The sequence below is a fragment of the Larimichthys crocea genome, chromosome X, assembly GCF_000972845.2.
Source record: "Larimichthys crocea isolate SSNF chromosome X, L_crocea_2.0, whole genome shotgun sequence".
NCBI classification, from domain to species: Eukaryota; Metazoa; Chordata; class Actinopteri; family Sciaenidae; genus Larimichthys; species Larimichthys crocea.
The window spans coordinates 18,131,885-18,146,665 of NC_040020.1; the positions used below are offsets into that span (position 1 = coordinate 18,131,885).

The 14,781-nt window shown below is 39.9% G+C and overlaps 1 protein-coding gene across 1 annotated transcript; it reads left to right on the plus strand.

Moving 5' to 3' along the window:
• The first annotated feature begins 756 nt into the window (after positions 1 to 756).
• LOC104933487 (palmdelphin-like) lies at positions 757 to 10,747 on the plus strand. Its single transcript, XM_010748950.3, has 9 exons — positions 757 to 922; positions 4,770 to 4,815; positions 5,040 to 5,120; positions 5,644 to 5,771; positions 5,855 to 5,969; positions 6,066 to 6,090; positions 6,164 to 6,238; positions 6,839 to 6,999; positions 7,909 to 10,747. Exons 2-9 carry the CDS (start codon positions 4,771 to 4,773, stop codon positions 8,986 to 8,988), a joined length of 1,710 nt encoding a protein of 569 aa, XP_010747252.1. The 5' UTR covers positions 757 to 922; position 4,770; the 3' UTR covers positions 8,989 to 10,747.
• The last annotated feature ends 4,034 nt before the right edge of the window (positions 10,748 to 14,781 follow it).

Genomic DNA, 14,781 nt, shown 5'->3' on the forward strand with positions numbered 1-14,781 from the left:
TCAAACAGGTAATTTAGTTGTTTTTATAAATGCAAGAAGCACAATATTTTAAATTTGACTCATACATTTTCCCTCTCTCCTTTCCATTATCATTTATACAATGAAAGAGTAAATTAAAACAATTATAACCCTTAATTATTTGTGCATTTAAATTCAAAACATGTGTACAGTTACAGACAAGTCATCTGTATAAGGGAATAAGGGGAAAAAATAGTTGTTTGTTGTTGCTGAAATTTCAAAAAGTAAAACTGAAGACTAAAACTGGAAGTAAAAAATTCAATAACAGCACCAGTAATGATACAAATAAATCAGAGGGGGACTTTTTATTATTATTATTATTATTTATTTCAAGAATGAGAAATGTAATGAGAGTAAATATGACAATAAACTTGCCTCTAGCACAGAATGTGGGCGACTGCAGAAGCTTCAAATTGTAGCAGCAGTATGAGCTGCAGCTGTTTGTTTTTTTTAATATCTCACGTCATTCTGTCTTAATTTCGACAACCCCCTCCCCCACAAGTTTCATGTCAGTCACTTTGCTAAAATTGATTTGATGGACCAGAGGAGTTCATTTTATTGTAGAAAATTTACTTTATTCTCATTAATTAATCGCTTTTTTTTTTTTTTTTTTTTTTTTTCTAAATAAATATATCTGTACACAGAGGATCTTGTCTGGATGAGTCGTAGGTCTCCAGTTCAGCGGAGGATTTAAGTAGACTTTCTAGTGCAACATCGCTATTGACTGACAGGAGGACAGACAACTGTCAATCAGTTGTAACGTACGTACACACACACACACACACACACACACACACACACACACACGGTCCCGCCCACCTGCACCTGCAGCCGGGTGGTCTCGAGCTTCCCGCGGGACAGAGGCACAGCCCAGCACGCGAGAGCAGTGAGCGGCAACAGCCAGGTAAGCTAACTGAACACAGAGTTTATATTTTAATATATTAATGCGTGTGAAGTATGACGTGTCCTGTAGCTGAGAAGGTATGGAAGAAGGTTTAACACCAAAATACTCTAATACTTTGTCAGCTACACTGTGTCATAGTTCAGAAAAGGTAGAGTCCATCTGGTCAAAAACAGTTTGAGTTGAGCTCATCAACCTCACTGACAAACAGAGGAGAGTCATGGCGGCTCTAGAATAGGTAGAACAGTTTTAAATGGACAGACTGTGCTGAAGGACTGACCGTGCAGGCTGTAGGACACAGAGACACAGAGAGGTGGAGATAAGTCCTTAAGTCTGTTTAAGCTTCAGTTTCTCCGCGCTGCTGCCAGGCTTTGAACCCGCTGTAACAACCAACACAGCAGAGCTGCACTCACTTTAATATTCATATCTCAGTTTGTATGCACGTTCATTCTCATGTAGAGACATTCACTTTATCTTGAGTACTTGTGTTTTACTCTTTAGGATAATATTGAACCCGCGTGTTAGTTCCCAAACTTTAAATGTTTCGGTCATTGTATACAGTTTGATGTCATATACTTGCACTACACCTCCTTCGTTTTAGAAGATATTGTATATTTATTTATATTTAATACTTGTTTTTTTTTTTATCTTCCTATATTTTTAAAAATATTTTTTGCTTAATGTTCTGCGCCAGTGAGCAAGTCAAATTCCTTTTAAATGCAAACCTACTTGGCAGTAAACTTGATTCTGATTCTGGTATAATAATGTCCTCCTTATTATAATAATACATTTTATTTCATAGGTGCCTTTCTGTCACCCAAGGACACCGTACAATGAATGAGAGTAGACAGCAGATAACAGAAACAAACAAAAAGAACCATAAACGTATATCAAATCAACACATATCAGCAGTGTTGGTGATTCTTCTGTTTTCAGCCTAAAGCTGAATCTGCACAAAATTCTACTAATGTCATTTTTCTTATTTTCCTTAATTCAATTGATATTATTGAGTTGGCCACATATTTAAGACCACCGTCACCTATACCATGTAAAATAAATATTTAATTTATTTAGCTTTCATCTTGAATCCTCTGTAGAAATCTATCCGAGCGTTTCAGGTTTAAGGACAGAGATGCGTTCATGTTATTGGTCTGAACAAAGACACCTCTGTGCCGCTGGCGTGTTTCCATTCAGATGTACGTGACCGCACAGCTCTGTCAATAACGTGATGTTAGCGGAGTAAATGTTTTCGCAGCTCGTGGAGTGAGAGGGAGAATGTGTGCCTTCACACTGAGCACATGGTGGTCATACAGATCATCAGCACACATGGCCACTGTAGCTAGCAAGCAGATGGCTTCACACAGATTAACAGCCGCATGAGCAGATTAGCTGCTTTACTGACTGTTTACCTGACTGACTGACTGACTGACAGGCTGATGATATAAACTCCACTCAGCTTTTATTATGGACAAACTGGAACTGAGTACTGACAGGCTGGTTGTGTTGTCTCCTTCATTCAGGGGACGATGTGTCAACTTGCTGGAGGTGGGTCAGGTTAAACCCTTGCCTCGGGCTGACAGGCAGGATGCCTTGTTTGAGGGAGTTAGGGCAGAATAAGATGTAGTCCCTGTTTGTGTGTGGAGGGGCCGGTTTGTTAAGATGACAGACCCTTTTCTCCTGGCTGACCTGAGGCAGTGGGTCAGTAATGTGTTAGGGTACTGTACTGTGACCTTACATGTAAGGCTGATAATCAAACTTTGATGTCAGATCTGATGGAGGCAGTAGAGACGTGTACATACCTCACAGCAGCCACCTGGAGTTTCACTCGGAGTTTGACGTGGTGACCTGAAATAGAAGCAGTAAATGTGTATGTTTCTTTCTAAGAATACCCTCCACCCCCTTAACCCCTGATAACTGTTTGAACCCTGTTTTTAACGCTCATGACCCACATCTATATTAAACACAGACTGCTCGGCTACACACAGCTGACTCTGAGGGCGGAGGTGTGTTTCACATGTACTTCTATTTTGTAATAAATAAAACAGTTCCTGTGATACACAGACGTGTTTGTATCAAAGGATCCGTCCAGTTTGGTTATCAGATAGTTGTTTGAAAGTTCTGTGTCTGAGACGGGACGTTTAGAACAAACAGTTCAACGTGCTCGGTGCGACGACGCAGCACTTTTACAAATGAAAAACAAACTGATTTTATGACGTGACATAATACCTGCTGCATGATTTTGGTTCAAATGAGGCTGCTTTAAGGTTTGGAGAGTCTTGTTGTCATGGTTACAGAGGGGTTATGGTTAGGGAGTGATTGCATTCATGCTTTAAAAAAAACAACAATGTTGAAGTAAACAGTGGTCTCTTAAAGAAACGTCACCTGACTTCTTCTGCTCCTGTCATAAATACCGTAGCTGCCAGACGACTTTGACACTTGAATGTTGTTTTGGGAAAACTTGACTGGGACCACAGTCTCCATCATACTGACTAAGGTCTGAAAACACTGGTGGTCTAGGACCATCGACGGCAGGACAGTGTCCCAGGTTTGAGTGTAGCTTTTCTGTGTCATTTCCCATTGTCCAATTAAGCCCCACTTCCAAAAAGAAATAAATAAATAAATGAATGAATAAATTAATTAATAAATACATTTGAAAAAGTATTCAGTTTTACACCTCTATAAAGACTTCCACTCCCTGATATGAAATCATACAATTTCCATGATACGATTCCAATTCTACGATTATACGATTGAAATATGTGATCAAAGAAGAAGTGAACAGACTAATTATACTGATGGCAGTTTTCAGCAGCGTACAGATCAACACGTCATGCCACAGACACATTTAGCACACAGGAAGTATTAAATATCCAGCCAGAGATCAGGGAGACAAGATATTTGACATTTCCACCTGTCATTTAATATGTGTGGTTTTTCTTTTTAGTGTTTCCTTTACAGTCTGCTGAAAAAACAACAAGGCAATCACATGATCACAGTGTGAACAGCTGGACAGACACTGGATATAAATACAAGATTTGACCCCACAGTGTATAAAAAGCAAGACGTCACACATCTACCCCATGTATGGAGGATGTTACAGGTTTAGACATTGTGAAAATGATTGAATGAAACCATGTGATCACAATGACTGACAGTATCATTAATATATAGTGGAAACATCAAACGCAAAGATTTAGATTCAGACTACAACATGATGCAGGACTGCTTCCAAAATGATCAAAAGGCTGATTGAGACTGTATGTGGCAGATAGCCAGTCTGCACACACACACACACACACACACACACACTGAGCAGCTGTAGTTAAAGGAGAGTGTAGTAAATCAGGTCCTGTCATCCAGTCGTCTCCTGGCTGAACAGATTGACAGAGTGAGGACACAGTGCTAATGCTGAGGTAGAACAGTTACAATAACAGTGAGCAACCTCGTTGTTGTTGTAAGTTCTTCATTTTCGTTAGTGTGTGATCAGCAGGCACAGGAACATGTGAAGAAACATGAGGGACAGTGCAGTGAAACATCATCCACGTTTGTATGAGATGGTGTCTCATCAATATTTTGGAAATGATTTTGTGGAAACTTAAAAACTAAAACAGCTTCATTCTTTAAATGATAGGGTGTGATGCAGCATTGAACAATATTTTTATTATGGGCCAGTGTGAGGTACTTTGTTTGAGTCAAATCTTCTTTAGCACCCACAGCATTAGAGTCACACAGTCAACATGGAGTCATTCTTTATTTCAGTGTGGCACTGTGGGAACATGTCTGGCACATTTCTCTCCTTTTTGTCCACTTTGTCCTCACTCTCTCTCTCTGTCTGTCTGCATTGAAACAGGATGGAGGAGTCTGGTCTGCTGAAAGAGAGGCTACATGCCATCACTGTAATGTTTGACTCTACTCTTTATATTTTTTTCTTAATAGATGATTACTTGTTTAAAATATGTTGTTGTTGTTTGTTTGTTTGCATACCTGGAGTATTGTAACAAAAATAATTTACCCCTGGGATTATTAAAGTATTTCAGATTCTGATTCTGAAAAAAATCACTTGTATATCTGCGTCACCTGTTCTGTACATTCACTTACTTAAGTGTGTTTAATGTGACAGGAGAAGCATCGCATTCAGGAAGACATTAGACAGAAGAAACTGGAACTGGACCAAGAGAAGCTCAAACTGCAGCATCTAAAGGTTCACTACACTATTTACACTTAAAGCAACATTGCATAGAAATAGTTATTTTTGTAATTTAGCACCCTCAGTTTGAGCATAATCCCACTGTGGTAAATATGGACAGCTGTACATGTGTGTATGATTATAATACTTATGATCAAAGTACTTCTCGCACGTGATTATACCTGGAGCCCAAAGTTACATAGTGTGAGCACAGAAGTACGAATGACAGACACCATTCACCTGATTTCAAGTCAGTGTAGCATCAACATAGTAACTGAAAAGTTACATTATGGGGCTTTAAGCATTGTCTTCACAAATGTAACAATAACACCAGATGAGGTATGTGGTAAACCGTTGGATGGATATAATCTGTTATCGGCATAAATAATCACTGTCCATCTGTTTGCCGCAAATTTCACCACTAACTGATTAACAATCAGAGGAAATGACACATGTTGACAGCCGTAGGTGTAAATCTGAATCACAGCTAAAGAGATCTTCCTTTTTCATCTGTGTGTTCTGTCCTCTGAATGATCAGAAAAAAGCTCTGAGGGAACAGTGGCTGCTGCAGGACTCAGCTTCCCACAATGCAGCGGATTCCCCACGGCAACAGAGCCTTCGGTCTGACCAGCAGCAGACCAGAGCACTGCAGCTCAACATCCACAGGTACAAAACACACACACACACACACACACACACACACACACTGGACCTGATGCTAACCTGCACTGTGTCATGTGACCCGTCAGGATAGAAATGGAGGTGGAGTCTCTGGAGAGAGAGGAGTCTATGATCTCTAGCAACGAGAGCTTCATCCTCAACAGACTGAAGGCTGTGGAGAAAAGTTCAGAGGACATTATCAAGGTATAGACACACACACACACACACACACACACACACACACACACACATTTTTGTGCTTCCATTACGTTCCCTGTACTGATTTCTTTTGTCTTGTAGGAGGTTCAGGACAGCTTTGTTCCTGGTAAGTCGTTACTTCCTTTTTTGTGTTTTACACCAAAGATGAGTCGACATGAACAGTTCTGTTTTCCTTACAGAACCATTACACCAGGTCACCATGGTGATCCCTGATGTCCCAGAATCCTTCTCTCCACCAGATACACCAAGAAAGAGTGAGCTCATTTTTACCTTCGGTTCCTGAGAAGTCATTCAAAGCACATTGTAGTTTGTAGTAAGTTTTGATGATGTGTATATGTTCACAAGTTCAGGGTTCACTCATAGTCACGTAGTTACATTGATACACAGGCTCAAATCCAGGATTAGGGTTCACCAAAATTTCTGAAACCAGGATATCCTGATACGTACCCTAGGTATCAGGATATTTCCACTTCTTTCTATTCTCACTGGTTCACGTTCAATACACTCGTGTTTTGAGTGTAATCTGTTTACCAAAAAAGAGACAAAACACAAAATAAAAGTTCAAGATGAATTTGACTTATGCACAAGCATGTTTTTTTCCCAAAATTTACTATACATATTGCAATAATAATATTGTTATTGGGAATTCTTTAGGCTATAATAATTGCAACGTAAAAGTCTGCTACTGTGACATCATTATGTGATGATGATTGAGACATTAGGATAGAAAAAGATATATGATATTTAGGCTATGCAAGAGAAATCTGGATTGATGTAATCATATTTACAGCTTTGAGATTTGGCCATGTAAGCTGATATTAACATAGTCCGTCTGTCCGCCTTCTGTGTCTCAGCTCTGTTTGCTATGGAGATCAATGTGACCAAAAACCTGTCAACTGGGGAGAGCTCAGTACTTTCTACTGCTACAGTTCCTCCAGACGAGTTAAACCAACACACCGGGCTCAAGGTTTACGACGATGGCAGAAAGTGTGTTTATGCACTGAATTCACAAGAGGTATTATCATTATTAATAATAGAAATGACCACCTTGATTGTGTCGCACTTTTCAGAACAATGTTACAAAGGGGTTCACAAATGATGTGATACAATATAATGTAGAAGTTCGAGGGCACATAAAGAACACTTCATGCAGGTGGAAGTTTGTGAAGTAGTTTTTAGTCAAGATTTAAAGGAAGTCATAGAGGTAACAGCTCCAAGAGCAAGATCCTGACAGCAAATACACAACCTCCTTTAGTTTTAAAGAACCAGTGTACATTATTTAGAGGTGTCTAGCAATGTAGTTGCAACCCCTTGCCTCCTTCCTGGCAAAAAACTATGGTACCTGTAACACACACGAAAGACATTAGAGACTTTGTGTAGAGCCAGTTTTTAGTTTGTCTGTTCAGGGCTACTGTAGAAACATGGTGGTTCAACATGCTTACAGCATTCTGTATAACTTTAAGATGTGGCCATTAACACTCAGGCAGGTAAAGAGAGAGTTAGAAAAATCAGTTCTGGAAAAGATGAAAACAGAATAACTTTCTCCAAGTCAGAGAATGATGAAAATGGTCTGATGTTGGAAGCAATACAAAGTTGATTAACATGATCAAAAAGTTCAGAATAAATTGAAGATAATTGCTACATTTCAGGCCACGTTATCACACTTAAATTCTGATATATTTCATGACCTGGACAGAATTATTTCAGATTTTTCTTCACTGAGTTGGAGGAAGTTGTTAGAAATCCAGTCAGTTAGACAGTTCTGTGAGAATTCAGATTTTACATGAAGTCTAACATAAAGACACATAAAGTTGTGTGTCATCAGCATAACAATTAAAAAAATGTACATCATATTGCCAAGAGTAACTCTACACTGTCTGATACTGTGATCCTAACAGTGACCCATATTCCTTTCCACTTTTAGGGTTCACGTGATAAGAGCTGTGTGTCCGAGCTGTCGGCCATCGAGGTGGAACAGTTGCTGAGAAGCGCTACAGTGCATCGCCAAATAAACCAGCAAAACCACCAGCAGACTCACAGCAGAAGGGAGGAGCATTGCTTTTACAACCACCAACATGAGAGAGGCAGACTGAACGGCTGTGACCTCAGAGACCAGGGACAGCGTTACAGTAGCCATCTCCTCAGAAGCAACACAACGGAGAAAGACTTGGGCTGGCCGAGAAAACCAGGACCGGAGCATCACTATGGTCACCAGGAAAGCCATTACAGGAGGCAGGAAGAGAGAAATAACCAAAGCAACCTGAGGGAAAGTCATCGTCTGGGAAACTACAAGGCGTTGGGACATCACTACGGCAACCAGAAAGATCATTACTACAGTTCGTACCACGTGAGAAACTGCGCTCAGGAAGATCGGCCTACTAGCCGCCACACCAACGGCATCATCAGAAGCAATAGTATGGTAAATGCAGGGAGAGCCAATGGCTGCCCTCCTCCAAGATCACATGACCAGGAAGTAGTGTCCGCCTACCAACCACAGCTGTGCTACACTCCAGCCAATTATATTCCTCTCAGGGATTACATCAGTGTGGATGAGGAAGAGCTTTATTGTTTCTGTCCAGCCTCCAATAACAGTGATGACAGAAACCCACCCACTGATGTGTATAGTGGCTCCACCCACTCTCACAGAGTGCCCTCCCCCCTTTATGAAGACAATGCTCCCTTCACCATCCTCAACACGGTGGATGCCACTGAGCCAATCACAGCTATCTTCATGGGCTTCCAGCCGGCGCATGATGACAGTGGGCCGGGTCAGGAGTTTGAGGGCGCCCTGAAGGCAGAACTGGTCATCATTGAGGACAACGAAGAAAACGAAGACGACAGCAGCATGAAGGAGACGAAGGGCGGCAGTTCTCAAGCAGGAAGTTTAGCCAATGGAAAGACGGGACGTGTAGAGGGAAGCGGAGACAGACAGACGCAGAGATGGGGGGGACCAGGTATCAAAAAGATAAAGAAGAAACACAAACCCTGCTGTGCTGTCTGCTGACTAACGCACGCCTCAGTGTCTAACTCAATAACTGCTCCATCAGACTGCTAACCTCATGACTAACTGCAAACACCAGCACTGAAACTGTAAGGCAGGAACCAATCACGTTTAGTGTTACTGATCCTGAACTATACATGGTAACTTACCCATAGGTCTCTATGGTGGGACTGACAAATAAACCCTCTGAACTGAGGGTGAATTCAGCTTTACCTATTTAATAAATCAATGACTATACTTACAGTTAGTCTGCTACTCTACTCAACTTAGCCAGCTCTCAGCTGATTCTTTCCACCTAACATTTCAACTCCAGCTTGGACCTTTAACTGTATGGTTCAGTCTCCTCATTGTCATCAACCTTTTCTCGCAGGCGGCAGACAGACACAGTTAGAGAGTAGCTAGTGAGTACATTGAAGCACTTAACAACTAAAGAGACACATCTGTTTTTGAAAGGAGAGTGAACATCAGTCAGGTGGACAGGTTCAGCATACCACATAAATGCTTGTTGTGTTCTGTGCTGGATGTTTGTTTGCTAAGCTGTCAGCCTTAACAGCATGTCATGTGTGTTCTGTCCCCACAGTCAGCCAAAGAAATCAACTAATACAGCTTAAAGCAACAATATACACAAACATTTACCATTGAAGTATGAACCGGTCCAGCCTCTGCAGACGTGGAGGGTCGTGTTTTCATCATTAACCGTGTTCAGCTTCAATTCAGAAGGGTGCTATGAATTTCAATGGTAACTAAATATTCAAATATGCTTTAAGCACCTGCAGCTTAATGCACTTCTGTCTAAATGAAAATGTGCTCTTGAATGATACATATCATACTTGAATGAATACAAACATGCAGATGTACAATGCAATATGAAAACCAAATACAGAGTGTTAAAGAACTTTGAATAATAGAACATTGTTTTATGTGATAATGCAACATAATGAGAAGAAAGATCTGGATTATTAAACAGACAGAGCGAGTCCAGTGAGCTGCTGTCCTATAGCTCCCTCTGCTGGTGTAGTTCATAATGATGAGCAGCTATAATATGAGTGGACCCCGACATAATGAAGAAATATTTCAGCTAAAGCTATATGAATTTATAAGATGAGCTCAACACTGTTTTTAAACAAGTGCTTTTGTAGTGGTGTATAGTGCTGTAGACTGTAGCACACTGGTCTGTGACAGCAATTTCATTTCAACTGACTAATAGTGCTCGATATGAGTCCAATAAGAATATACGAGTGACACAATTAAGTTAATTAGCCATTAGTAGAAAAAATGTAGATCTTTCAAGGTTTGGTGCAGGTTTGATATGTTATGTATGTTATGCATAAAGACAGATGTTTTGTAAAGAACTGTTTCCACATTTTTATACTAACTTCAAATGTTTGAAGTGTACATAGTTTGTCTGATGATGAGCATGTGTAAAGATGAATGACACTAATAAACCTTTGTTACTGATGGATGCTAACAGCCTGATCTGTGCTGGTCCAATCCTCATCACACTGTGTGTGTGTGTGTGTGTGTGTGTGTGAGAGAGAGATGTTAATCTTGTGTGATGTGAATCAGCTCAGATGTCCTTCACAGAGTCATTCTACATATCAGGCTGTTTGTTTATATTCACATTGATTCATTACACCGCTATCTGTATGTAAAACATTACATCTTAGCGTTAATGTGTGTGTGTGTGCGTATAACTGACAGCATCAGGTCCAATGGCATTAAAGACAGTACTTGTATCATTAGCACTGACAGACAGCCAACATTAATTAGTCACTGAGAACAGGGCACCAGTGTCATTGTTATGGCTGCCAGACAGAATCACCACCACGACCACCTCCAGGTGCTTTCAGTACAATCACATGATCTTCATCAACAGATGAAAATAAGAGCATGACAAAAATAACTGAGCTCAGAGTGATGTTTCTGAACTATTGTTAGATTATATATATAAAAAATACATTATTTTGTTTCTCAGCTAGGAGTAATTTAATGTTATTAATGTTTAGGTGGTGTTTGTCTTTTTGTCTTTCAGGTACTCAACAAAATAGAAATGTTGAAAAAGTGTCACACATACACCCAAAATATATAACATACATGTAAATGAATCTTTTTTTGCAGGCAGACTTCTTCACTCAGCATTATGGTTGGTTTTGCAGCAGTATTTAAAAACATATATTCCAAAATAATCCAATCTGGAACTTCATTTTACAGTTTAGTATGTGGAATTCCTGAAGTATAACCAAACTAGGGTTGCAAAGGGATAGAAAGTTTCCATGACAAGCTTGGGAATTTTGGGAATATTCTAAATCATCAGCGGTCATATATCTATCTATCAAATCAGAAGCTCCATATGCACATTTTGGGGAATTAACTATAAATTGTGGGTAATTTAAACAAACTGTATCATATCCAAACATAAATCTAAACATTTTGTTTTGTCATAAGCAGACATGCAAAATAAAACAATTCAAACAATTATTAACATTTCAACAGATTTATTTGTAAGTAGAACTTTATCAAGTGTGAATTATTTTATTGAACAATATTATGTAGTCCACCAGCTCACATGTGAGTCTCTGTAGGCTCTGGGCCCTAAAGTGTGGTCCAGGTACAGAAATCACCTGTGCAGGTAGGGGGCGTGGCCTCAGTAGCCCTGCAGTAAGCAGTGTGCTGTGTGCATGTGATTGAGGAATAGCAGATATTCCAGTTTATTCCTGTTAATTCCCATAAATTCCCATGGAAAGTTTCCAACTTTGAAAATTCCCAGAATTTCGCAGCCCTAAACCAAACACAACATGTTCGCCATTTCATTCGTGTGTGTGTGTGTGTGTGTGTATGTTGTGTGTGTCAGGTACAGAGGAGGAGTGAAGAGGGAGGGTTGATCCATGACATGCAGGAGCTTTCAGTTGCCTCCTGAGTCTTTGTGTCCTGCCGTGACCTCTGACTGACTACAGAAACAAGTTCATCATGAGCCCAGCTCAGCTTCCACATATCCCAGTGATGCTTTCAGCTGATGTTGCTTCCCCTGTCTCCACTCAGCATGTCAAACTATTTATATCTATTCACATTTTGAATGCTGATCCTTTGTTCTTCTTCTGCTACACTCTTTTCTTCAAAAGACCTGAAACATTTGACTCATTGTCCTCTTATTGATGGAAATGCCTGATCATCATCTTGTTGGCAAGACACCTGGGTGATTCTGATCTTGGCAAACGTGTTTGTATAACCTTAAACTATGCAGAATGATCCACGTACAGTGGTTTTCAAAAGAAGCATTTAGTATAGACTGTGGAGATGTTCTGACTTGGGACTGACCATGCACCATCACCAAGAATATGATTGCCTTCTATGCTTCACTGCATTTTACCTTGTATGTCTTACCAATTGTGGTTACTGATAGGGATGGGAATTGATAAGATTTTTACAATTCCGATTCCATTATCGATTCTGCTTAACGTTTGGATTCTTTATCTAATCTCTTATCGATTCTCATTTGGGAAAAAATGAGAACAATATAGTTTGATCATCATCAACTTTGTTTAGTTAGAAGTATCACGACCTTACAAAACCAACAGCGAGGTCAAAAGAGTCATCTCCTAAATGTAATGCACAAGGCATTCGTTTAATGTTAACTGTTATAGCATGTTTTACAAAGAAGCACATGGCGCTAACATGGTAGGCAGTGTGTTACTTACCAGAGTTACCTTCCGTAGTAACCACAGAGGTGGTCATAGCCTGGCTGCTGTCGCTGCTGCTAGGTTGAGATTCATCTCCAGTCCGAAGCGTGTCAAAAACACGACATTCATTTCAAAATATTACATGTTGTGTGCGCAAATGTTTCTGCATGTTCGTCGTGTTCCCTCCCGATGCTGTTATCTCCACTTTGCAATGATTGCCATCTATTTTGGTAAAATGCAGCCAAACTTTGGAGCGTTTGAACCGAGTGGGTGCCATTGTTTGCTACTGATTGCACTGCACGTGTGAAACTTGCGTAAGTTACGTGCAGTAATTTGTCGTGCTCACTGCAATTGAGCGTGCGTAACTTCTTGCGGAAGTTATGTGACGTAATTCGTGCTTTCTGGAATCGAAAAGAGAATCGTTAGATAAACTGCCAAACGATTCCATGGAATTGAAACACACGGAACCGGTTCTCAACAAGAACCGGTACTCGATTCCCATCCCTAGTTACTGATGGATTTATCTGAAGCTCCGAGTTTTGTTCCTTGTGTCTTTGGAGTTTGTGGTGAGGTGTACATTCATCACTTTGACTGATAATAAAGACTTTTGGTGTCAGGGTCTCTCGGTTTGGTTTTTAGGAAAATCCACCCACTGTATCATGCTTAACCCAGGAATTTATGATGATGGTAGGGACGACTTTACAAAACTATGTTTTTGTCCCCCTAAAAGTTTGAAAATATTGATAGACAATATGCTTATATCAGCCCATCAAATGGTTTTATTAAATAAACAGACCGTGAACACACAGTACATTTCAGGAGTCACTCTCTTTATTGAAGATGTCATCACCAGACCTTTCATTTGGCAATACTAAATGACTGAAACTCAAGGCAAATCAATGAAGAAATAAACACAAGTGAGGAAAAGCTGTAACAGTGAGGACAGCTGTTTATATGAATTTATACGGAATATTTTAGCAAGCAGTGTGTGGTGTCACCCAGTGTAACATCTGTATTCATTGAGGAGTGGCATGAACACAATAAGAAATGTTAAAGAACTTCATGAATAAATGCATTTTCTTCTAAAAACTAAAAGTACTTTTGTGGAGTAATAAAGAATCAGAGATAAGCTGATGAAAAAATCAACACTATAACCAAAACCAGGTATGGATGGAACTCCAACTGCAATGAAACCACAGGGCAAACACTGAGTGTACAGTAGTGTGTATTATGTGCTATCATACAGTATATCTAACACAGTAACATTATGACATGCTGAACCCGCCCTGCTTTTCACATCGCAGTTCATACTGTGCATTCAATACATCTCAGACTCTCATGACGTGAGATTCTTTCAAGTCTACCTTCAGTACAATACTCACATGCTTTATGTACATTAAAACAGATACTGCAATCATCATTCCTCATCTCCATACTGAACCTGAAGGGATCCCTCCTTAGAAAAGATGGGGACAGAAACACTAGTGTGCAAATCCACCAGCGAACAGTGCAGAATATGATTCCTTTCTCTGTGGCCCTCTGTGCAGAGACTCTGACTTTACCTGTCTTCTTGTTTTCTATTTTAATGACCATGATGAGCCAAAACATGTTTTGACCTCTTCAGACTTTGTGCTCTTCTTAATGCACCTTGGAAGTAGGTGAAACCCAACTCTGCTTCTCATGGATCTGGTCAATAATGGTCGAGGCTCTAGCGTGAACTGAATGTATATTTAAGATCCACTTCATCTTTGTTGTACATGCACAGTTGGAAGGACCACACTTTCCTGTTCCTGTTAATCACTTTCATTGATTAGATTTTGGGTTACAGTTGATAACTCCTCTAAAACATTGTTTAAATAACTTAAGAAACAATGACAAACTATTGCCTCTTCAATCTTATTTTCATTAGTCAAATATACCTAAACCTCTGCTTGGACAAATGTAACCACTTGATTCTCAGATTGCCAAAGTCTCATATTAACTTATTTTCTTCACAGACTGCATTATTTTGTGCAAAGTCTCTTGCAGTGCTAGAGCAAGTTCATTGTACAGTCAGTATGAAGAGGAGGAAAATAATCACCAACAGCTCCTTCAACGTACCTGAAGATAGACTCAAACC

Excerpts from the sequence above, each read along its gene's own strand:
- LOC104933487 (XM_010748950.3), top strand. The coding sequence starts at position 4,771 with ATGGAGGAGTCTGGTCTGCTGAAAGAGAGGCTACATGCCATCACT. Across the intron at positions 4,816-5,039 it reads AGAGGCTACATGCCATCACT|GAGAAGCATCGCATTCAGGA; the intron begins GTAATGTTTGAC and ends TTAATGTGACAG. Across the intron at positions 6,239-6,838 it reads ACCAGATACACCAAGAAAGA|CTCTGTTTGCTATGGAGATC; the intron begins GTGAGCTCATTT and ends TCTGTGTCTCAG.